This window comes from Pongo pygmaeus, chromosome 11 (genome assembly GCF_028885625.2).
Source record: "Pongo pygmaeus isolate AG05252 chromosome 11, NHGRI_mPonPyg2-v2.0_pri, whole genome shotgun sequence".
Classification (NCBI taxonomy): Eukaryota; Metazoa; Chordata; class Mammalia; order Primates; family Hominidae; genus Pongo; species Pongo pygmaeus.
In genome coordinates, this window is record NC_072384.2 from 113,503,661 (window position 1) to 113,530,939 (window position 27,279).

The 27,279-nt window shown below is 34.3% G+C and overlaps 1 protein-coding gene across 10 annotated transcripts in view; it reads right to left on the bottom strand.

The window, feature by feature from the left end:
* IKZF2 (IKAROS family zinc finger 2) overlaps window positions 1-27,279 on the bottom strand; it is a 153,163-nt gene that overhangs the window by 103,038 nt on the left and 22,846 nt on the right. Inside the window, exon 1 of one of the 10 annotated variants that reach the window (XM_054478486.2) lies at window positions 444-27,248. The exons of the other annotated variants lie outside the window; for them this stretch is intronic. Coding sequence (XP_054334461.1) covers window positions 444-510 — 67 coding nt within the window. The 5' untranslated portion in view covers window positions 511-27,248. Of the gene's footprint in view, window positions 1-443; window positions 27,249-27,279 lie in introns of those variants that run through there. 10 annotated transcript variants of the gene reach the window in all.

Consider the following 27,279-nt stretch of genomic DNA (forward strand, 5'->3'; position numbering starts at 1 on the left):
ACTAGGTAGTGACTAGATTTGAGAAGAAGATAAGAAGCAGTCTCTAACCAGCATTACTCATTATTTCTCCAACCTGGAAAAATTTTTTCTTCTTTCAGAGGTCAAATTAAAAGTACCTTTACCTATGGTTATCCAGAAAAGGAATGAGAATTAGAATAGATACGTTCACTGTAGTCCGCCTAAAGAAAACACTAGGAAAGAATTATGATATACAAATTTCCTTCACATCGAGGTTTTTCTAGCAACTGACACTACCTACTATTAAGATAATTCTGAGATTACAAAAAAACAAATTAGTTCAAATGAAGGAAATCCTTACCTAGTCTCCAAATTAAATTTATATTTAATTTTAAAAAGCAATTATTAAAAATGTTTATGTCCACAAAGGAAAGTACGACCCTAACGTCTTATAACAATCAGCTATCAAATGAATAATCCAGTACCTTTAAGAGTATTTTTAATCAGTCTCTGTATTCCATCATACATGAAATATAGTACAGCTTGTTCCATGTTTGGTCCAAGATGCTAATGATAGTAGCTGTGGCAATCAAATCAGTAGCACAAATGATAGTACATTCACACCTAGAGTGCAAAGAAACACTTTCTTACTACTTTATTCTCACTTTAGCTCTGTCTAAAGGACAGGAAATAATGTCATTCCTCCCATAACAAATAAATCTGCCATTTCAGATAACTGATCCATGACAGGTTACTAGTATTCAAAACTGGCACTTAGAACATTGTCACCATGCAAGCAACCAGGAAGCAATTTGCTGGCTGTAGACCTAAATCTGCTACATGGATCTTTTTTACTTGTTTTGGTAAAACCAGGAAAGAAGCACATACAATACATATTTTTAAAGAAGTGGTGATTTTCATGTTTTCAATAATTCTGTATTTAAACTAGAATTTGTGAGCGGCATCTTTCAGATGGGACAGATGCGTAGTCCCAGAAATATTGACTACTTTCTGTACCCGGGAAAACCAAGGCATGGTGCTGTTGGCAGTTGTCAGGGTATCTGTCTGCCCAACTTCTATCCAGCTGGAGCAAAGGTAATAAGCTCTTGAAACAGAAAAAGAAAGTGGAAAAAGACAAAATTTGCAAATTGATAATTTTCAAAACTGAATTCAAATGTATAGCAGCGTACAGGACTTGTCCATTAAATGTAATACAAACAAGAATAAACCAGAGCAATTCACAATTCACCAAGACAAGTTGGGAGGTTGTTTTCGCACCTCTTCTTGGTTTGCTCCCAATGTACAAGCAATAGAAAATTTTTAAAGTAAATAGGACGTCAATCTCATAAAATCTCAATAACTCTTCATTAGAAATTAAACAAAAATAATGCATAAAAATCCACAGCATATAGCAAAATGAATTTTAATAAGACTAAATATAACATTTAAAGGAAGGGAAGGGTCTCAATTTTATTGAATTTATAGAATAATATGTTGATTTAACTAATAATCAATTGTTCTATTTTTCTTGTCATATTTCCAGCTGTACCAGAAAATTTTTTTAAAAAGAAGTGCTTCCTCAGTAATATTCTGCTGCTCTACAACAGCAAGCAAAACAGCATGCATGAAGGCATCAAGTTGAAAGCACATGTGAGAAATGGGCAGTCTTTCGTTGTAAAAAGGTTCCTTTTTACTCTCGAATATTGTGAGATAAGCAGTAATGGAAAAATAAGAGCGGTAAGATGGCATGGACCCAAGGAAATAACTGGAGGGTCAAGTCTATATAGTGGTCAGGATAATGGCAATATAAACAATAGTAAGTAACCACGCTACTCACATGTTCTAAATACTGTAGGGGGGGCTTAAATATACAACTAATCTAACAATCTTAAAAAATATAAGTATTCTCACTTTGTACAGGTAAGTCAACTGAGGCTCAGAGATATTAATTTATTCATACAAGGTCAGTCAGTCAGTAGCTAGTTATTCTTTTGGGTAAACAATGATAAATTGTGATAAATGATGATAGAGAGACCAACAGACATGTATACACATATATCACAACTAATGGCAATGCTTAGATTTGAACCATTGCAGACTGTCTTCAAAGCTTGGACAGACAGCTTAATAAACAATCCCAAAAGGATAATAAAAAGTATTATATGAATACTTATCAAAGATAACCTTCTGATTTATCAAATCAACAGACTGAATGAAAAGAAAGGCTTAATAAATGTTTAGTGGGCACTTACTGAATGTATAGTGAATGAGAGAATGAATGAATGAGTATAAGATGGCAAGTGATAAATAGGCTTTTTTTCTTTAAGGAAAGGATAGGAAATCTCTTTAACCTTCCTTATTTCTATGTTAATTCTCTGAAAGGAAATGTCTTCTTACAATAAAACTATGACATCACTGATCGTCAATAAATGTTTGTTTTGTAAACTTTGAATAATTAGGGGAAACAGGAATATAGCAAAATATTTGAAGATAGTTTAAATTACAAATAAGCTATTTTAAAGTCTATATAGATGTGTTAAAGATGTTCGTTTTTATAACTTAGAACAACTGTTACAGAAATAAACAAAGTTCAAATAATCTCACCATAAAATTCCTTAGTTACAAATATAGTGATATCAGATTTATAAGAAAATGTTAAAAGGACTTTGAATTTGCTAAAAAGAGTAGTATATTTTGAAATGTATTGAATAAAAGTGATGATACTTATATTACATAAATGATAAATTTAAAATATTTTTGGTATTCAAAATTACATATTTCCTGGATAAAACTGTGTTTTGTTTTCATTATTTTAATGCTCACAAGCCACACCTCAGATTTGATTTGCAATATACATAAAATGTAAGGGGGAAAAAGACCTCCATGTCTAGAAGTATTGCAAACTTGCAAAAAACATTAATAGTACAGTTAAAACAGAATGTATTAACTGGTCTTCTGAGGTTACTGCACAAGTGTTTTAAAAGTTTTGTTTTGCTGTGGTTTTAAAGCTTAGTGTGTAATCTCTCTACCACTGCTTCTAACGGACAAAAAAAAAAAAGAGTTACAACTCAAATTCAGTAGTAAACCACAGGGCAGAGGCAAAGGGTTCTCAGCCCATTCCTTAACAAACTTGTTGCTAGTCCTGTCTGCACCATCCTAACTCGCCTATGTTCCCCAGGCCTTGAGCCAAAAGTATCATTTTACTGAGTGAAGAAAAAAGAGTTTCATTCTTCCAATCTTGTACTACTTTCACCTCAACCTTGCAATCTTGTTTTTCCACATTTTCTAACTATTGAAATGAAAGCATTCCCCCCAAAATATTAATAAAGAATAGGGAAAGGAAGAGAATGGGAAGGAGGTGTTCTCTTCTAGATAGTACGCAGAGTACGAGGCACTATTTTAATCACTGATAAGGGCATGCACAGAAGCAGGGACTCTGCTTGCTGCCAGCGAATTCAGGTAATGTATCCATTGTTCCAAATTGCTATGGTCTGGTGACAGGAACCCCAACTAGAACAAGCTTGCCCTGCATTTTCTTTTGCATTTAGATGCCAACTTTGATAAGGTCACGCCTTAAAAGATCCACATAGCATGCAACACACAGATAGCAATAAAGCCTTCAGCCATTCCCATACTCAGATAAGAATGTAAAAAGAAGAGGAAATCAGAAAGACATTCACATATACGAACAGATTTACAGGGCCAACCCACTTATAACTACACCTATTTAGATCCTTTCACACACCAGGGACCTATGTGGAGCCAACAACAAAGGTACTTGAGAGATTCCCTCCCCTCCCAGGCCCCCATGCTCCTATCCCAGAATTTTCTCAAAGGAGCTCATTGCTTTCCCTCACTGGCTTCCTTTGAGTAGTGTCAAAAAGACTTCCCTTAATGCTTTGACTGCTTCTTTCAATTCCAGGGACCCCCTGAAATGTCCAATTTATTCCCCTCACCCTCCCAAAAGGTTTGACTCCTCTTCTACTGCAAAGCTCTCCCTCATGAGCTACCCACAGAAACCAATTCCCTAGACTGCCTTCCCTCCCAATCATAACACGATGATCCAATCCTCCTCTCCCTTGCTGTTTTCCTTTCCAACTGTTCCCAAAAGTACCTAACCTGACATCACTATTAGTGAAAATACACCCGAGGTTTTGGGGGAAGGGAGGAATACCATTAGAGCAAAGGAAAAACACACCACAAACACATATGCACATACAGTGCAGGAATGATGTTCTCATTCCTGGGCTGGTTTTCTCTTACCTTTGTCTATACACAATACGTCACCTCTGACACACTCAAACGTTCCCAAAAAGCTTGATTAAATGATTTTAACTGGCACATTTAAAGAAGTGTAGTGTGTGTGGGGGGAATTGTGAAAATGCTGTGCTCTAGCTCAATGCTTAACCAGACTCTTTTGGAAAACTTTTGTTATTTCGTTGTAATGTTTTCAAAAAGATTTAAGAGTTTCCAAACAACTTGTTTTACACTGACTTAAGTTTTACCTAGCTCAGATAAAAATAGATTTCTTGGGCAAAAGATAAATGTACAATTTGTTTGAAAACATTTTCTTCAATCAGTATATTTTTATGACCAAAAATATAGTAACAAAATTAAGTGATTCCATTTTTCACTTTAAGATATAAATTTACCTAAACTGTCTTTATTTAAATTGTCAGACTTCATGATTAGCTATTTCTCTTTTTAAAAAAGGCATTACCATAATGACCAATAATTATAATCCAAAAATTAGTATTTAAATATCTTTAAAATCAATCTTTTTAAAAAAAAAATCCCTTTGTGGTTGAAAAGAAAATTATGGAACGAGGGCACCAATCTATTTTTCTGTTTAATTTAAGAAAACCTTGCATCTGTTTTTTAAAGGAAGAGTTGGTCTAACTACTCTTATGAAAAAAAAACGGCTAGGCACAATGGTTCATGTCTATAATCCCAACACTTTGGGAGACCAAGGCTGGAGAATCGCTTGAGCCCAAGTGTTTGAGACCAGCCTATGAGACATAGTGAGACCTTGGATCTAGAGAGATATTAGCCAGGCATGGTGGTGGTGCATGTCCCCAGCCCCAGCTAGTCCAGAGGCTAAGGTGAGAGGATCTCTCGAGCCCAGGAGTTCGAGGCTGCCACATAAGCCATGATCATTGTGCCACTGCACTCCAACCTGGGCGACAGAGTGAGGGAAACTCTGTCTAAAAAAAAAAGAAAAGAAAAGAAAAGAAGAAAAAAATGTTTTTGTAGTAGGTTTTCCATTTCTGAGACTAAATATCTAAAAGTTCCTTGCCACTTGAAAAATCTAAAAGTGAAACATCTCAAGTCTCACTCATAACTCTATTCTTCATATTTTGTACTATGATGAACACATTAATTAATACATATATTTAAGATGTGGTTAGTATGTAATCTTGGGCAAAGGTACTAAAAAGCATCTCTCCAATTCAGAGCAAAAGACAAAAAAAATTTAATTTTAATTTAAAATATTCCTTATGCCACCCATCAAGAAAGCCATTATATGATAAACAGCAGATATATCATGCTGCTGATTAATTATAATGGGGAAAATCATAAACCTAGAAATCAACTATATCACATATAGAAGGACAGGGTAAGGAGAATGTACCTGTTTGTCAACAGGTCCATTGTCTATGATGAGCAAATTAGCCTGCTCAGAGTCAGAAACAACACTTAGGGTTCCCTCAGACACACAGTGAAAGACCATCACAAAGCACTCAGGCTGTTAATAAAAGACAATCAAATCATAGTCCTCAGAAGACCCTTTCTCATCCCTTGCCCATGAGAACTTTAAGGCTTAGCAAGAAAAACAAAGAATTATATATTTCTTAGGCAAGATTTATCACATTTATGTCAACAAAGAGATGATCACTGTGAGGTCTTATAGCTTCACAGTTGTAGTTTTTAAAGGAGGGATCACTGAACTCCCAACAAATTGTATAGCTCATTTTAAGTACGTGTACATACACGTACTTTCCATTAGTATCACAAAACTCTAATTGTAGAATTGTCTCTAGATGTTTTTCTCACTGTGGAAAAAGCAGATTTGCTCATCTGTAGTGAGAACCAGACTGGCACTTAACAGGGAAGGTATGTAAATCATGGTTCAAGTTCAGTCATTGCTGGAACCGTGTAACTACCTTCATGTATTAGAGTTTTCAGTGAAAATTTAGATAATTTATCTCAGGAATCCTTACAGGAGGAAAAACAAACAACACACATACATACTTCTAAACTCTTTGGCGAGATCACAAAGATCTTAGGCACTTCTTGACAACATTTTAGAGAACTATCAAGAATACTGGAACACGACAGAACACAATACATGCTGAATTCGAAATCAAAAGACCTGAAGTTTACCTGTGTTCTAACTGTTTAGGTTATTTTCATATCATATCTCTAGAACAAAGAGAGGTGTGCTACATCTCAAAAGCTATGATTAAGTGAAATGTAAACAATCAGGGGCATGATGCTAAATTAGGCAAAAGGAAGCAAAAATAGCCGTGACACCCTACTGAGTTGTCAGGAGAATGGAGTCAATATAAACTGGGGAAAAAAACGATTGAAATTACTATACAGCAACCCACAAGGCATTATCCTTTTCAGTGTTTAATGAGATTTCCCGAAATATTTAAAATGGGTGCATGCTTTGATGTCAACTAGGATAACCTGTGAAAAAATGAAATAAGGACTGTATAAGATGTAGAATTATCCATTGGAAAGTAGGTGATTTTTATTGAGAAAAAAAAGTTTTTCTGACAAAATTTTACAAATTTTAAAAAATTTCTTCTACATGATGTAAATATTTTACATAATATAAAATATTATGCTTACATTAGCTTTATGTACTACTTCTGCCATCCCCAATGAACTGTGGTCATAATAAGCAGATTTGTGTGCATGAAAAGACATAGGGACCAGCTTCTAAAAAACCCTTCTCACTGTGCCCCACAATTTGAGAGAGCAGAGCTACAGGCTGAGCTACTGAACTGATGTGACCTGAGATCTGATCCCACTGCAGTAGCCATCGGGCTACAGTGGTAGTGTTACTTTACCAAAATAAACCCCTCCTCAATAGGAAAACGGTCCAAGAGTGCTCCCAGGTGCCAACTTCTACTCTTCTGGAATAAAATTCCACTAACAAAGTTGATATAGCTTTAAAGTGCTTTTCTTTAAAAGAAGGTACATATATTTAGATTCTACTCATCCTAAAATTCAATCTTGAAGAATACATAAACATAAAAAAGCAATACAACATATTGCTTTTTTTGCTAACATAAAAGTAATATATGCTGATCATAAAAAAAATGTAAAATCTGTAAAAGTATAAATCAAACAAAAATCACAAAGAATCCCAACACTCAAAAATGACCACTATTCACATTTGGTGTATATTCATCTCATCTCTCCTCTATGAAATATATATCTACTTATATATGGCAGGCTTTTATTTACATATTTGAGATCCTACTATATAAACTTGTATAACCTTTTTAATGCATGTATTTTGAAAAATGTCTATGCCATAATCATTCTTAAAGCACATGGTTTTTAACAGCTCCATTTTATTCTATCCAATTAATATATTATTTTTTAAATAATTGACCACTATTTAAAATATTTCAAATTAGTAATTAATTCTCCATATTAAATAATCACTTTGAGGAGACTTTTTTAGAAGTGATTTTAACACTTGACCCTACCAAATTCTCAGCATGTAAAACATGCAAGCAGACACAAAATTACAGCAGTGAAAATTTTATAATCCACCTCCCCTTTATTTTACTCAAACAAATCAAATCTTATAGGTAGTGGCAAACTGTGCATATTGTCTTGTTAATATTCATCTTGCAATTTTAGGGCTACACATCATAAGTAACACAATCACAGGAATAATATAGATGCTTGCATTGAAGATACTATACTAGGTATTATAAAGACATTCACTCCAACCTTGACCACAACCCTGTAAGGCATGTATTAGTATCACTTTTTTTTTTTTAACAGATTAAGAAATTAACTTTCTGAAAGGTTAAGTAATTCACACAGCTATTAAATGAATCCTACCAAAACTTAGGACGCAGCTCTTGAATCCCATTTCCAAACAGATATTTAGTGTTCTCATTTATATTTACGTGCTATATATTTATATTAACTGTACTATGACCACTAATGAAAATAAATTCCTAACACTACCATTATTATCATGATGTTATAGTACAGCAATTTGGCAATACTACATTTCAAGAAGAAAAACATAAGCAAGGTAAAATATATACAGAAATTTTAAATAATATCATTTCTAAAGTTGCATGTTGTATAAAAATGGTAAATTCTAAAATGAACACTAGTCTTGATTTCTGTACAACTGGTGTTTTAAAACTACCACTTAATTACACTGTTCAATATTAATTGTTTGATGGAGTTATTGTGTAGGAAACAAAGATATAAAATGCAATTAAAATTATTAAATATACACAACAAATAAAACCATCAACAAATGATCTGAGTGTAAGGAATCTACATCTAAACTGGGTATTGGGGAAGCAAATTAATGGATTACACCAGTTTCTTACAGTTCCACTGGCAAACAGTTGAAGGGCTGACACTTTCAGTCTCACCCTATAGAAATATTTTCTCAAAAAAACTAATATTTAGTGTGGTTTAGTTGTTATTATTAGTGTTTTTTTCCTTTTGTTTTGTTGTTGTCAAATAGATATTTGAGTGGTTCAAAAATCAAAAAGTATAAAAGTATACCTAGTGAAGAGTCTTGTTCCATCCCAGCCCCTCATCTGCTCAGCTGTCATCCCTCTATCTATACACTCCCAAATAAGTAATTATTTCATTACCTTCTTGTTTATCCTGTGAGTTTTTAAATATAATTATTAGTAAACATTTCTGGGTTTTTTTTGCCCAACTTATTTTCTTCTGCCCCTTCCTTTTTTTAAAATTTAGCAATATATTTTGAAAGTCTTTCCATATTCATGATTCTTATTTTTTATATACCTGCATAATATTCAATTATTGGATATACCTAATTTATTTAATCAATCCGCTACTGACAGGCATTGTTTGCACGTTTCCCATCTTTTGATATTAAAAACAATGCTGCAATGAACAAATCTGTGCACTCAACATTTGACAAATTATTATAAGATAAACTTGTAGAAACAGGAGTACTGAGTCAAAGTTTATAAGCATTTGTTCCAATTCACATTTATATAAATTTATACTCCCATCAACAATACATAAAAGTCCCTGTTTCCTTGCAGCCTTGCCAACACAGTGTGACATAATACTTTCAGTTTTTTGCTAATATAATGAATTAGACATGCTATGTCAGTATAGTTTTATATACCTCCTATTTTGGGTGAAGTTAAGAAAAACTTTATATGTGTAGGAGCCAATGGTATTTTTCTGTGAACTGTGTGTTAGAATAATTTAACCAAATTTCTATTAGATAGTTACTGTACTTTGGGAATTACTAGGAGCTGTTATGTATTAGACAGATTAACTCTTTAAGTCATCATATGAGTTGCAAATTTTACCTCCAGCTTGTTGTTTACCTTTTGGTTTTATTTAAGTTATTTTTTGCCATGTAGAAATTTTTCTTATTTTAAATGAATTAATCCTTTGAAATTCACTTTTAGATATTGAATTTTATTAAAAAGAGCTTCCCATAGTAAGACCATAATAAGACTTTCACATTTTCTTCTATTACTTATATGGTTATCTTTCATGTATATATCTTTGTTCCAATTCAGAGTTTATCCTGAAGTTCAGTACAAGATATAAACAATATTGCATCTACCTGTCAAAGAATACAGTATGTCTTCCCCATTTTAAGTATGCTTTTGCATGTTCTTTAATACAAATATTACACATTTAAATATATGCATGTTAATTTAAACTGCCTTATTACTAAATTATTTTATTGTTTATGAATTGTCTTTCAGCTGATTCTCTGCAGTTTATGGATACAAAACATATCATCTGCAAAAACTGATTATTTTATCTCTACCTATCAAATTTTTATAATCCTATTTTTTATTATCTAAATCCATTGGCAGTTTCATCCAGCACAATATTAAAAAAGAGTAAAGAGAGCAAACAAAATCTGCCTAGTTTCTGAAATTACTGAGCATGCGTATGTGTTTTCCTATGAATCATAATGGCTTTTGGACTCACATACATACATTTTATCACTCTGAAGAAGTTTCCCTTTATTTCTGTTTACTGGGTGTACAGAATGGTTGTTAATTTTTGTCCTATGTTTTTTCACTGTCTATAGAGAAAACCATATGATTGTTCTCTTTAGTTTTATATGATAAATATTAGATTTCCTATTATTGATCCATCCTTGCACTGCTGAAATAAATTTCTTTTGTTAATAACAAATTATTACTTTCAGGGAATTCAAATTGTAATTTATTTTTTTAGAAACTGCCTCTTCTTTTTGGACTATTATTACTTGATATTGTTAAAGGACAAGAGGCCAAGCCTTAAGGCAATAAAAAATTACCAACCAGAAAGATTTGCAGAGGAAAACTTTAGGTTGAAGAGTAGGTATAAACTAAAAGATTATATTTGGTAATTATAGTTTCATTGGTTAAGAACTGTGAGACTAACATTTTCAGTCCTACTCCATAGGGAAATCATATGCTCAGCAGAAGTATTTTATCCTAACACTGTTTATGGGTTATTTTTTATTTAGCAATACATTAATTCAACTTAGTACAGATTTACTGAACATCAACTATTTTCAAGGTATTGAGATTGTGTAGTTCAGTGGCTTGCAAACTTTCTTTTGACCCAGACAGACAATAAAAAAATTTTTTATTGCAATTCAATATATACATATGTCTATGTATGTCTAAATACATATTAATGTTTATGAAAATGGCTAATGAAACAATACTATACATAATCATAGTTCTTTTCTTCTTTTTTTCTTAAAGACAGGGTCTTACCCTGTCTCCAGTGACAGATTGTGCAGTGGCACGATCACAGCTCACTGTAGCCATGAACTCCAGGGCTCAAGTGATCCTCTTGCCTCAGCCTTCTGCATAGCTAAAACATTACAGGTGCAAGCCACTGGGCCCAGCTCAATATTTCATATTCTAATATTTTCTATTCCATATCATTTTTACTAAAGTGTTGGTTTCTATACATTATACCGATTTCCCAACCCATAATAAATTAAAATTTACAGTGTTAGAAATATCATATTAGCTAAGATGAAGGATTCTGGAACTAGGCAACCTAGGTTTGAATCACAGCTTTACCTCTTAATGGCTTTTAATTGCACCTCAGTTTTTGATCTATAACAGCGGGGCAATACTAGTATCTACCTCATAGGGTTTTATTGAGATTAAATAATTAATACATATAAATATATGTTTGAAATATTATATTTGATTTGTTTGACAAAACATTTCCCTTGATCCTACAGTTGCTAAAAAAAGCAAAAACTTGCATCTCCATAATACAAAAACTGTGGAGAAATCATTAAATATACAGACTTCCTATCATCTAATAAAAATAATTATGAGCATGCCAATATAATCTAAATATCTGATTGTTTTTTAAAGTGAATCTGAACTGGATCTTCTCTTTCAAGGCCTTGAGATAACCAGTAAATATTAGCTAAGTTAAATAATCATTAAAGTGTCTCTTTTATTCCTACTTTATATGGATGTCCCTTGCTCCAATGACTATCAAAGAAGTTGGTAACACTAAGAGACTTAGTGGAGATCTATAATGGTACAACTCCAACTCATTCTGAAATGGTATGCAGAGAGTCGCCTAATCTTTACAGTATTTAGGAGTTTAAACATCTTAAAATCAGCCTGGAGGAAAGAATAATCTTATTTCTTCCTTAACTCAGTTTTTCGGGGCCTCTTCAAAGTTAACTTTAGAGCCCATGGAGAATAGCTTTTTCTTACACATAATTTTATTATTACATAAGCTTGCTGGGATTTATCCATTGTACAAAGCAAATGGTATTAAAATGTAAATTACCTCTAGTAAATATACTACCTACTTTCAGGTACAATCTCAAGAAATCCCCTAACTCTTCAAATGTCTGTTTCTCTAAAAAACAAAGAACCATGTTTCAAAGTTAATTTACTTTGGAAGTAAGAAGTTTGGTTGTTGCTTGGTTTTTTTCCCCTTATCTCTCTTTCTTCAGCTGTATCTATTGATACTTGGCACATACGTTTTTTCTAATTGTAGGGAAGGAGTGGAGAGAGGTGTTTGTTTTGTTTTAGCATGTTTCCAAATGTGCCTGGGATTATATTCTTAAAGTTGGCATCTATTGAGCAAGGAGGGGCAAGGATACACAAGTTTGACAGAAATGAAGGTAAATAGCTATTTTTATACACATCACAAGGATGACAAGTGCTAGCAATGGCCAGAATGCCTATCTCCCACTGCAACTGCAATCCCAAACTCCTCCTAATATACCTGTAATAATCAGTTATGTCTAATACATCTCTTGAGCCTGGTTCCCTGCCTTAAACGTCTTCCTAAAATCTCTAACATTGACACCTAACTCCAAATTTTAAGTTCAAATAATAGCTGACTGAAAGTTTTCAATATATTTTCAGTGCTTATATTTGCTAATGATAAGAATAGGTTTTCTTGAAAAAAATATTTTCTCCCTCAGAATAATCTAAAATGAAATCTTCCTCTATAATAAAAAGGTGTGGATGTGTGTGTGTTACAGGGGCAAAGGTGCAAAGGGTTTTTTTTTTTTACTCTGACAAGTATTCTGATAGTTTGACTATGAGAGATCCTAAATGTAAATTGTTACAGAAATATCTAAAACTTTATTTTGAATTAAATAAAATATTTAAAAAGACCAAGTTTTTTCTTCCTTTCCTATTTCTTCTATTTATTTACTGTTGGATGGACTTGAGAAATGGAATTAATAGTGATTATTTAATTGGCCATGTGATGTATGACACTGAATGAACCAAATGCCTTCCCAAAATAAAGTGTACGAAAAAGAATGTGAAACTCAGGGTAAGAGATTTTTCCAAAAGTCTTCCAAAAAGTGTGAAGATGTGAACTTGAACAGCAACTGATTTAATATGATTTTGATCAATGCAAAAACCTCTTAAGAAACAAAAGCATAGGCCAGGCGCGGTGGCTCACTCCTGAAATCCCAGCACTTTGGGAGGGCAAGCTGGGAGGATCACGAGGTCAAGAGATCGAGACCATCCTGGCCAACACGGTGAAACCTCGTCTCTACTAAAAATACAAAAATTAGCTGGGCATGGTAGTGCGCTCCTGTAGTCCCAGCTACTCAGGAGGCTGAAGCAGGAGAATCACTTGCACCCGGAAGGCAACTGTAGTGAGCCCAGATCGCGCCACTGCACTCCAGCCTGGTAACAGAGTGAGACTCCATCTCAAAAAAAAAACAAAGAAACAAAAGCATAAACCTATTTCTAGAATGAAGGCAAATGCACGTTAACCCTTAAAAGTTACAACAGTGTAGTTTTACATCTGGCTCAAAGAAGGTGGAATCACAGCTACAGTAGGTAATGGATGATGATGGAAGCTGTGAAAAAGCTGGATAATAAATATATACAATCGCATACATTATAATAAAGCATACTGCATGTTCCTACACAGGTCTAAACCTAATTCCATTCATTCAGTATTCGATATGTTTACTGAAGTTTTAACCAATGTCAGGCACTGGTCTAAGAAAATAATATCATGTCTTATAATGTCTTAAATATGAAACGATCCTAATTTGAGGTATGAGGAAGGAAAACAGTGACTAGAGAGTAAATAACACTAGTCTCCTCCTGAATAAATATGCTATACTATTAAATAAAACTCTATAGGCATAAAACAATGGAAGAATTTAACCACATAGCGAATATTTCCTTTATCTCTCTGCCACCCTGGGAAAATGTCTGTTTTCATAGTGAGGTCTCTCAAAATGATAGCAAACTAATCAGCAGAGGTTCTTGAGATAATGGGAGCTTGCCTAGCTAACCAGGCAGCCTGTCCATCAACTTCAGATCCACATATCTCCTGAATTATAATCAGAGACTGATGTTCACACCCTGAAACCAGTATATAATTTGAACTCCTGCCTTAAAAATAAATTAAAGGGATAGGTAAAGGCAATGCATGACTCAAACCATGTGAATCTCAACAAGTATGTTCCATTTACCATCTTGGAACAGTCATAATTGGTATTAGACCAAGTTTTTCCTGTCAAAACCAAAAGACAATGGAAATGCTAAACACCAAATGTCAGTAAACCAAAAAAGTCAAAATATTCACATGGTGTGTAATAAATACTTGGATTTTATTTTAAAGCATTTAGCAAATAAATAGCCACCACATTATTACAATGTATGGGTGTATGACAGAAAAAAAAAAAAGCTGTGTAACATCAGAGCTTTCTTATTTTGTGTAAGGGTAAAACAAGGAAAACAAGGCAAAAACAAGGTAAAACTCTTAAATATAGCAAAGCACTGCTTGAACCTCTTTTAATATAAAGGGATAATAGATTATACTTTATTGACCTTCTAGTTAATAACACTATTTTTAGAAAAACAAAAATCATATTATTACCGTCTCAAATGTTAAACTCTTTCTTGGCTACAGGAACACAAAAAAGAGATACCAGTTAGTCAATTACCACAGAAAGAATTACTCTGTAGCTGTTAATAATTATAATGTATGTATGTGCTTAGAAACATGAAACAGTGTTGAGGACGTACAATGTTAAAGGAAAATTAATTATGTCATAAATAACGTCTATTATACAATCCCATCCATTTCCATGTTTACATGGTCATAGAAAATAATCTAAACAGATATACTTTGAGTTGCTAAGTGAATTATATGCAAAGCACTTAGAACAATGTCTAATACACAGTAAATGCTCTTTAAGAATTTCTGCAGGCTGGGGGCACAGTGGCTCACACCTGTAATCCCAGCATTTTGGGAGGCTGAGGCGGGTGGATTACTTGAGTCCAGGAGCTCGAGACCAGCCTGGGAAACACAGTGGGATCTTGTCTGTACAAAAAACATTTTAAAAATTATATAGGCAGGGTGGCCTGTGCCTGTAGTCCCAGCGACTTGGAAGGCTGAGGTGGGATGATCACCTGAGCCTGTGAGGTTGAAGTTGACATTCAGCCATGATCGCACCACTGCACTCAAGCCTGGGTGACAGAGTGAGACCCTGTCTCACACACACACACAAATCTGCTATTATCATTTTGTATGGTAATTGGCTCTGAATGTACAATTATGACTGCTTTAGCCCTGACTTCCTTTTACTTGTGCATGTTCCCCTTCTCCTTAATTAACCTGCATTCATTCTATCAAAAATGTTTATTAAAAAACATATATCATTAAAATATAATTTATAAAAATCACAATTTTCACATCCAATAATCACAATTTGGAAAAATTAACACATATTACAAAAAATTCATCTAACTGTTGTACCTCGTAATTTGTACTCAACAGCATTTAGGGTAAAATTCCGTAGGTAAAAAGCCCAGAATTTGAGGTATATAAGGAAGAGAAGAAACAAACATTAAAATATTAGACATCTGAGTGTTCTGTGCTGAACAGTGAAAGAAATTAATTTCACAAAAACTCCTGACCCCAATAAACAGACCAACACTGAAAGGAGCAACTGTCATTCAACACTGCCTCCCCAACACAAGCCTTACGAGATACTGCCATTCAACCCACAGTTACTGAATCATCATATCTCACATTTATTGGAACACTTATTATATGCTCCATACTTTGCTAAGAGATTTAAAAGCTTAATCTCATTTAATTCTCCCAACAGCCTTATGAGAGAGATGTTCTTCACACCCTTTAGGGCTGAGAGGAATGAGGGCATGGAGAGGTTAAGTAACATATCCAATATCACATAGCTGGTAAGTAGAGCCAAGACTTGAACCTAGGCCCCAGAATTTAATCAGTAGTTATTGAACACCTACTCCAGGAAAAATGCTAGGCACAAGGAGCTGTTAACTGCACAACAGTCAAGACCTATGCCCTGCTAAAGGCAGGGGCTCTAACAATTACTCTAGGTCTACCCTCTTCAAATTCTGATCCTGAGCCCCTACATCCATCACTGCAGTCACTGCAACTGCATTTATTGCCACTTGCACCAGAAGGCTAATTACAATACTTCCGTTTCCCACTCTTGACAATGAACAGGGGAAAGTGTATTTCCCAAGTTCTGATTTGTGATTTAAAATGTATTTCCTCATAGTGTTAGTTTGTATAATGCTATTAACCCTACTACAATTGCCACATTAACTAAGCCTTTTTATTGTTGTTTCTTTCAATGGAATTTAACCAGCATTTTTAGCAATGTTTCAAGTGAAAAGGACATTCTTTAATCCCTTCATTTTATTTTTAAATTTGTCATACAAAAAACATGAGCATTTTTTTCCTTTTAGCATTCAGTTCTACAACATGTATAGATTCTTATAACCACTACCATAATCAGGATACACAACAAAAAGGCATTCTCATTAAAAAAAGAAAGATGACTTCTAAATGGACTTGAAAGACAATCTCTGTTACATTAAGGACTTTTTACTCTGTCTTCCAACACACCAGGATTTCCTTCTATTCTAGAATAAGTGAATTGGACACCACAATAGAAACACTTGGTATATTTTTGCAAAATATATTTTGTATACCTGTGGCATTTCCATTTTTAAGGATATTTAGAAGCTGTGGTTTTATAGGGGCTTTATCAAAATAGTCGAAATTCTTTTCCATGGCAGAGTTTTGACAACTGTGGAAATAATTAAATGAGCACACCTTTTCAACACTACACATGACTGAGAACTGCTTATCCAGAAGAGACTAGCTAGGTGGAGGGCTCTGTTCTAAGACTATCGAGTATATATTATGTGGTATTCAAAGACATTTGTAAATGTGTTCTATATTTGTAAAACTATAACTAGAAGTTCCTTATATTAAAACACAACAAAAGTAAAAAACACTAACTCTAACAAACTAAAAAGGTAGTTGAAAGAATATTAATCAAAGTTCTTGTTTAGCTTTACAGATGCCACCTAAAATTTTTTTCCCAAAAAAATTTTTGGAACAGGGTCAAAGAATGGCCAAAAGGTCACTTTCAGATTCTAATATTCTCTAACACTTTTGTAACTACAAAGTCAGTCATTAGTGCTAATATTTTGTGCTTGTGAAAAAAAAGAGTCTCTACTCAGGTCTGGTACTACCTTTGGGCTGCAAAGACAGTTACTTTAATGGTATTAATTTGACAGAAAACAAAAGAATAATAATCACTCTCCCAAACTTCTTCTCCATACCCTCCAGCATAATCTGGTACCTGAGATCTCCATTATCAGGAATTTACTACTATGGCTTGGGAACCAATTTCCAGAGACATCTCTATTAAAGCATTTATGCTACTATAAAACAACAGTAATCTATTAAACTATGTCAGTCTCAAAAACCTTAGCCTGAATTCATTTACTTGAATTGTTCTATGACAGGACGGAAAGGTGGGGAAAGGGTTCCTAGTGTCCACAGACAGGTTTTGGTTTGAATAAAGAAAGATTGTGAAGACACATATCAGAATCACACAACCCTGAAAGGCAGGCAGGACTGAGCAGGACAGTGAAGCAACAAGCAAGTACCACAAGGGAAGTGGGTTTGCAAATGGGAGTGCTAAGAAAGAAAAAAAGAGTAGTAAAAGGGGCCCAAAAACAATTCATAGGTAATTCTCTAAAGCCAGCCCTATCTGTATAACCTTTGCTAGGGCACTGGTGGCATGCCTCCTTCCTGCATTCTAAGTACTCATCCTACCACAACCTCATTTTTTTTAATGAAATAGGTCAGCTCGACAAAGAGCAAATGACTGAGATGAAACAAATTTCCCTAACTTTAGTCAGAGGAAGTTTCATAAAAAATCTAATGCTGCGAGCCAGCATAAACAAGAGATGAAAGTGTGGGAGAGAAGAAACATGAGAAGGAGGAAAAAAAAAGAAAGGATGTACCACTGTTCTGTTGTTATTCTGTTACAGATGACACAAAAAGGAAGTCCCTAGTAATTTTGTATATTAATACTCTACCCTACTATGAGGCACAGCTACAGACATATCCATCTTGGTCAGCACCGAGTTATAAGAATAAGCCTGAAGCCAAGCTGAATGGACTTGGGTACTGAATGCAAGGCTTTCTCTATAGACTTGAGTTCAGAGGTCACCATCATATATGGATCCCTACCACATCCTATGTGCATAAGAACATGTGATATCAGATTAAAATTGGCCTTTACTAGCAATCCTGAAGGAAAAGAAAAATAATTAGTTAGTAGTCAGTAAGTACCTGGCAAAGAAAGAAGCAGTCTCACTTATTCGACTTTAGTGAGATAGTATCTGTTTGCTTGGAGAAAAGAATTTGCTGTTGAAGGCAGACTACATGTTATGTGAGCCCGGGTCTCTCCCTCTTTTCATTCCCCAGGTAAAGCAGCCAACTCCACCTCTCTTTCTTCAAGGGCAGTTCCTACTCCCATCCACTTCATGAAAGTTCATTCACTCTCCTTTTAGTCATTTGTTCATAAAACAATGGGAAGTGGTACACCTATTCTCTGCCAGGTACAGTGTCAAAATTATAAATACACAGATGAACAAGACATAGTCTGCCCCAGAGGAGCTCAAAATCTAATATGGGAGACAAAGACATAAAACAATAGCAATACAATGTGGTGAATACTATAATAGATACATGTACATACTCAGTGCTATAGAAATATGGGGAATAGCTAAAAATTCAAATAAGCAGTTACACTGGACCTTTGAAAAGGATTGAGAGTTTGCCTGGTTGAGAAAAAGTACAGAAATCCAAGGAAAGGAGAAGGGTTCATGCAAAGAAAAGGCAATTTGAGGGAATATGTTATATTCAAGACATGGCAAGTATCTGTGGCTGAAGCACAGTAAATGTGAAGACGAATTTCAGGAGATGAAGACAAAAAGATGGATTGGGCTGTTGAGTAAAGGCTGTAGTATAAAATACTAAAGAGCTTATTAGACTGCATTCCTCAGGTAAGGGGAGTCATTCAGTTTATCAGAAAAAAGAATGGCAAACAAATTTTTGTAACAGAAGTAGGTGACAAAACTACAGAAAGGCAATGATTAATTCTATAACTCTAACTGAAAGGCAGAGGACCTACAATTAGTCCTAAGAAATCACTTTATCTTGCACTTTATATATTTATTTATTTTTGAGACAGTCTCATGTAGTCACCCAGGCTGGAGTGCAGTCGCAGGATCTTGGCTCACTGCAGCCTCAACCTCCTGGGTTCAAGTGATCCTCTCACCTCAGCCCCTCAAGTAGCTGGGACTAGGGTACGTGTCACAACGCCCAGCTAATTTTTTGTATTTTTTGTAGAGACAGGGTTTTGCCATGTTGTCCAAGCTGCTGTACTTTAATTATATGAAAATAATTTTACTATGTTTGCCTAATGTCTCAAACTCACATCTAAAATATTAAACTTCTATTTAATTTTTTTATTTATGTATGATGTAACTGTGAAATCTGATTCTCTTTAAAGGAAAAAATGCATTCTTCTTCTCTGTCCTATACACAATATTTTTCATAAAGTACTAAATAGATACTTGCTGACTGATCAAGATGCATAATAGTTATCCTATAGGATCTTTTCTAGAAACTAGTTTTATGCTTTCTGATTCCGTTTCTATTATATAATATTTCTACTGATTCTATTATGTTCTCTGATCCTATTTCTGATCTATTTCTTCAGACTGTTGGAGAAATATAAGGTCAACCAGGTAAGTATTTGTACAAGCGCATTTAAAATGTGCAGCTCTTCTTTCCTTTTGGCTCCAGCTCATGGAGATATGGCTTCCTATCTTAGGCAAATCAGTACTTGGGTGCTACACTGATACCATTAGCTATATTTCTTACATTCAGTAGTAATTCAATGTGGAAGCTGGAGTTCTGAAACTGTTAGCAGATCATGTAGGATATTCCTGGAATTCTATCAATATTCTTTCTAACATTCATAGAGTTGCTATAAATACAAGGACCATTATGAAATGTTTGTGATTACTCCTGGCATATTACAACTTGTGGAATACTGGTCACTAAACATTTTGATAGCCTCTTTGAGGTACAATAAAGAAAAACAAAACTTCAGCAAAGGCCTTTTATAACCAAAGCATTGGTTTAAAATGGCCATTATTACATATTTGTACAAAAAGCTAAATAGAATAATATCTGTTTCCATTCTTAAGAGTTCCTTCTCAGTTTGGTTAGAACAGCACACTAATCAGCTGTTGAAATCTAAACTGATTATTTCTGAAGTGTCAACAGATGCACAAACTCCCTGGCTGAAACAGGAACATGTGTCTATTTTGTGTAAACAGGCTGAAGGAATACAACTGAGAGAGAAGTGCAGAAATAAATAATAGAGAGTATAATAAAATACAGTGTGAAAATATTCACATGATTTTATAAAACATCTCAATCAAAAAGACCTAGAAAGCCAAGCAAAGGAAAAATTATCAAAGGCAGGTAGAGGAAAAGAAACGACAGACAGAGAGACAGAGAGAGAGGGCAAACCACAATAATAAAATTATGCATATATGCTTATATTTTTAGTTTTTTCTTGAGAAGAGCTACAACTCTCCCTGACTACCACCCAATCCTAAAGATGCAGTTCAGTCACGTTCTTGTACCATCTTCTGAAAAGCAGAGGATATTTTAGTGATTGATGGTAAAATGCTGTAATATCTTAGCTCCTTGGAGCAACCACTATCTTCTTTCCCAAGTCCCTGCACATATACTATATGACAGTATTTCCTAAACTTGCCTGATTATCAGAATTAGAGTCGCAGGCTCCTCCTCCCTTGAACACTTTGTTTGATTCAGTATACTTGAGTTGAGGTCTGGGACTGTTTATTTTTTTCAAGTATCTTAGATGATTCTTACGATCAAGCAAGTTTGAGGAAAAAGACCCTATGACATAACTATTTTAAAAACAAATTGGTTTTAAGGATTATTCTTTCCTAAGAATTTCATAATGTCTCTTGCCATGATGGCAGACCAGAAAAGTTCTACATGACCTTGCTGAAACACTCTTACCAAATCTGCAGTGACATAATTAAATGGGCTAACATAGCTCTTAAATTTATATCCAATCATTTCTCAGCTAGTGATTCTCCTACTCAGGTAATTCTCCAAACTAAAGTAAAGAGGTGAATGACAAAATCTAGCCTAGATAATCAAAAGAAACTCCAATCCTTCACATGGCTAGATTTTGCCACAGGTGACCTGGAACACTGGTGATATTTCTGCAGCTAGGGTCAGCTCCTCCCCAAATGTTCACACAAAGACGAAGCCAGCTAATTTCCCTGTTAAATGTGAGTCACCATCCTAACGATTTAGATTGCTAAGGTGCACATATTGAAATATATGCTTCCCGGCACAATTCCATATCCAATTACAACAGTAAATCCAATAAAGCCACAGTAAAACTGCCACTCAGGCAAGGGAGAATTAAGAAGTCATAAGCTAATTCATATGTTGTTAATATCCTCAGAGGAACAAATGTGGATGCTTACAACCACTTTCAGTAGACTCCGTATTATCTTTTTCACCTAGGAATCTTTCTTAAGAAATGTCAGCTGGAAAACCGTGGTGAATTTCCACAACCTAAGCAAAGTAAAATCCTGAAAGATGATCATACTTTCTTTATGTGAGTTTTGTAACATCTCCCTATAGCCTTCTTCACTTTATGTCCTACTTTTAAGTCTCAAAGCATCAGGTTTTATAGTATCTGCTCAAAATTCTATGCACAAAGTCAAAATTGTATATTTAAATGGAAACATAAGCAATGGATTTCTGTTTCCATAATAGGCATGGTTTTTGTACAAAATTTTATTTTAACCATAAGTTATTTGAATTGTCACATAAAAGACTTAAAAGGATATACCTAATGTAAATGACAAGTTAATAGGTGCAGCACACCAACATGGCACATGTATACATATGTAACAAACCTGCATGTTGTGCACATGTACCCTAGATCTTAAAGTATAATAATAAAATAAATAAATAAATAAATAAAAAGAGTAAAGTGCTTAAAAGTAACATTAATAAGATACAAGTTATTGAAAATAAATTCAGGGTTTGGTTTGGTTTGGTTTTGTTATTTACCATACTTAACATGGTTTACTTGCAGCTGTTGGTACAGAGGTGGAAAAAGACAATATATATGTTAAGCACTACACTTAGAGCATCATTCCTCAGAAGAAATGATGATAGTATTCTAAATACAAGGGCCAATGCAAAACACTCTAAAAACCTCCATGAAAGCCTACTCTACAAGCACTAATACATAACAAAGCATCTAAAACTTGTGAGATATTTAGCTTGAGTCTTAGTAAAAAAAAAAAAAAAGCAGTCACATTTCAGACAGGCAGATGAGGGCTCAAAATAAGGAAGAACTTTCTAAGAATTAGAGCTGATCAGCAATGGAACAGTAAACTTCCTTTCCTCTAGCACTTGAAGCGGTCAAGCAAAATCCCAGAGACCACCTGTCATGCATGCTGTCAAGGATATTCTTGCTTTGTTAAGGAAGTTGTTCTAAATGACCTTTGGGGTCACTTCCAAGTAACTGATTCAAGGATTACTTTCAGTGAGATGAATGGCATGAGTGCATGTCCTTGTGTGCATGCACACATGCGCTCACGCACACACACACACACACACACAGAGCCACAGAAAAGAACTTGGAAGCCTGATATTTTTAAATGTGATTTTACAGGCAAAAAGCAAAGAATATCAATCAGCTCTGTCACGAAACTGCCATTGTGCAGAAGGGGGAAAGGGATACAGGTACAAGCCTTCTGCCTAGGGATTCTCTTTAGGTCAAAGAACAAACCCAGGTCCTAGGTAATCTTCAGCATACTCTCTAACAGTCTGCAAACCATCCAGTTCCTGGGACAGACCGGGAGCTACAAAACTACACGACACACTTGGATGCATAATTTTTCATGTACAAGTGTATATGTCATGCAATGAACTTTCTCTGCTCTCAAGAGTATTTCAGTTTCCCACATGTAGAAAGTACAGGGTGAGTCTAAACCTGGTAGTTTCCTGAACAAGTATACAACAACAACAAAAAAGTACCAGGTTTCAACTTTTCTCAAGAGTAGGCTTTGCCTATGTGTTTCCAAGGAATTCAACTTGCTAATCAATTGACAGACTCAGAGTTCTCTACCAGTCTTGAAATAGGAAAGAAAAAGAAATCAGATCCTTATCCCTTACATCCTGCACAAGGTATCTATTCCCTTATACCTCACCTAGCAACTTAAATGTAATTAATTGTATAATTTTTAAGTAAAGGTTTATTTTTCTTTCTGTATTCTTTGTTTGCTACTTATTAGATACACAATCTTTTCCCCTAATAGAATGGCTATATGGATGACAAGGTTTCTTGATATAACAATTCAGATTTCATTAACCCCTGAACTTCATTGAACTGCTATGCTAAATACTTTGGAAGGGTTTCTTATGTGATTTACCAAGATAACTAGTGAAATTAGAGCAGATATAGAAATAAAAGCCACATCTTCTGTTCTAGAGTGTATAACATTTGAAAATTTCTACTTAACATCAAATCATCCATTCTCTCCCATTATCCTTTAATAAATATGCCTCAAGTCATGAATCACGGATAAAATCTTTTTTCTCTCTTTCTCCTAGTTCCTAATAGAGTTTTTAATTATAATTTCTCCCAGACACGGAAGCAGAAATATTCTTCAGGAACAAAAATTAAATACAGAATTTCCAACCAACAAACGTTTGAAATTATGTTTAAAAAACCATAATTAAGAAATGTCAAATATACCTAGATACCATCTTCCCCCATTCAGATGAACCAAAATGGATAAAATGCATTGTTGTCAAGGTGAGAAAACAGACACTCACATATTACTAGTTGTAGTGTAAATTGTTATACTTTCCAAAGAGCAATTTGGCCACACTTTATCTACTAAAATATTCATTGCACAGACTTCTTGACATAGCAAATATACAGCTAAGTTATCCTAAGGATGTAAAGAAGGTAAATGAATGAACAAGAATATCACTGAAACAATGTCTACATCATAACAAAAACGTAGAAACAACCTGAATGTCCAACAGTGAATGAGGAGCAAATTAAATCACCATGTATCATCAGTGTATAAAGGTATTATATGCACCCAAGAACAATGTTGGTATTAAAAAAAAATCCTAAATAAAAAATTGAGTCATAGGGCAAGTATGTACCATGCAACCCTATTTGTACTATTAATAGGAAAGGAAACAAAATATGTAGACACATGATTTGTGCTAGTATATACTAAAAAATTATGGAAAGATAATTAAGGAATTGGTAGCACAGGAAACTGAGGACTAGGGTACTTGAGTGGTAGAGCTTTTACTTTTCATGTTATATCTTTCTCTACTGTTTTAACTTTATACTATGTTCCTATATCATTTTTAACTAGAATCTCTATTTAGACTGCTCTTTAGCCCCACACTATGTCAGAATTTTGTAATGCTGGCCACATCCCCTGTGGGATGAAGTTTATCACCCACACCCCATCATCCATAGCACTATCATGCCATAACACCAAAGTTCCAGTTCGGAACTTACGTAATGGATAGTTTCAGGGTTGACATTTCCCCTACCACTTTTCCCATTTCTTCACATCCTTATGTTATGTGTGTTGATTTCTGCCTTTCTTTCTCTAAAATCTAAGCTCCTTTGAGAGTAGGGTCAATGCTGCCTTAATCCTAGCTTCCCACAATGGCATCCTAGGAGGTACTGGTAATAAATAAACATTAGATTTGTTTTTTATGAGATCACCGTTTTGAGGTTAAAATTGTATTTTACAAGAGAAGAATTTCCTACTTTCCTGACCATATAGAGTTGGTAATAAATCACCTCCAGATTAGAGAAAGAAACACTGAGGTACTTTAAGCTTATAAATAATTTGTAATTATTAAACAACAAAGTAAATGATGGTAAAAAGGAGACAGAAACATTAGAAATAGTTTTAAATAAAATTTTTCAAAGAAAAATTTTTTCAAAGAAAAAATGCAGACTTGCAATAGGTATGTCATATGGTACAAGGGAACACAAAGAAAAAAGACATTTGATTGAAGAAAAAATATTATAATAATTTCCTCATTTCCAATACTGTCAAATACAATTTCAAAAAACAAAGCAAAACACATTGGTTTCTGCTCATGATACACATTTATAACAGTGAATAGGAACTACACATCAGAATGGAATGATTATTGATTTCTTAATGGATTACTGCTGCACAAATTTACACACACCAAAAAACCATCAATCTTTGGGTAATAATTATAAACCTATCACAGCCCATACAGCATTCTGACTGAATTGAAAGTTACTGCTATCTGCCGGGAAATGACCAATTTTCTATTTCTCCAGCTCCAACCACAATACAGAATGGTGAGCAGCTACTTACATCAAATGCTATTACAGGACATGGTTTGTAACAGCCACAGCATATACCATTTGTAAATTGCTATTAGAAAGGTAAACAATCAGGTCCTGGTGGAATTTTCTTATTATTCATTAGCTATGAAAACTGTAAATAAAATGGGTATAAGGCAGTTACACTTATCAAAGACCTTTCATTAGTGGCAGGTTGTGGAGAAGGGGTCAAGAGCAAACAGTACATTAGTTGAGGTCATGCTGTTCTGACTTTACATACTAATTTCAAACCTCTTCCCAAATCTGCACCAGAATCTCTGTAACTATAAAATTACATAGTTCTCTTTCTAAATCCTAAGGATGTTCTCAGTAAATAGCACTTTTACTAAATATCCAGCGGAATACCAATACAACTAAGATACTATTTTCCAAAAAGAAAACCCCATTATGTCAGTTTCACCTAGCAGTCCTTAATCATTGAATAATGATGTGATACAGTATTGATCAATTAAGTTTGTAATTGTCATATTTTCCAGCTGTAGTAGTATAGATAATACCACTTCCTTCCAGATAGTTCATCCCATTCTGAACACCTTATTTGATCTATATTACACACAAATAGTCGTAGCATAAAGACAGCTAATCCAACCCAAATAAAAGTAATTTGAAATCAATAACACACTCGTTTACATTTTCTCTTTAAGTCCTATCTATCATCAGAATTTTTGGTTAGATATGTCAACATTCTTTTCTAAAGAATTATAACATGCAATTTTTCCACCCAATTAACTAACTTAAGAATACATATATTTCCAAAATATCCTAGGAACTAAAGAAATTAGATTTGTTTTTATAAAGCATTTCCCTTCCTAAGAGGCTATTAAATTACCATGATGATCAACCACAGTAATTAAAATACTATTAAGTGTAATATAAAAGCAAATAGAAAAAGCTAAATAAAGTTACCATTATAAAATAAAATAGATTTGTGAAATACCACAATAGATTTGTGAAATGGTGAAATGTGAGAATGCAGACTTGTTTTGTTTGTCTGTTTAATAAAAAAGCGTATTCTAAATCCTAAAACAAAGCAAAAAAATGTATTTCCTAGAATGCAAGTGGTAACTTTAGAATGGGGTTGGTATTCATTAATTTTCAAACCCTAGAAGCCTTAAATAAATATTAAAAAGCTATATGCAAATATTTGCAGTCTATAAATGACAACAGCAAATGTGCCAAAAAATGAGCTAAGTGCTGTATGCAATTGTTACATTTATTTCTTCAAACCTTAAGGCAAGTATTATTATTACTATACCATTTTACAGCTGCAGGAACTAAATTTAGGAAATCTAAGGAACATTCCTAAGGTCACACAGCTATTAGGTTGAAAAACAATGGTGTATCAGTAATCCCTTATGGCTTCACCCAAAAGTAGGGTGCACAGCCAGGACTCCAAACCAGGTCTATGTAATATGAAAATCAGTTCTCTTAACTACTTCTACAGGGCCTCACCCCAAAACATAAGAGTGTATCATGTAAAGCAAGGAACACCAAGCCAAGAGTCAGAAGATAAGGTTTTGTTGTTGTTGTTGTTGCTGTTGTTGTTGTTGTCGTTGTTTTTCGGACACAGTCTCGCTCTCTGTCGCCCAGGATGGAGTGCAGTGGCGTGATCTCAGCTCACTGCAACCTCCACCTCCCAAGTTCAAACTATTCTCCTGCCTCAGCCTCCAGAGTAGCTGGGATTAGAGGTGCAGGCCACCACACCACACTAATTTTTT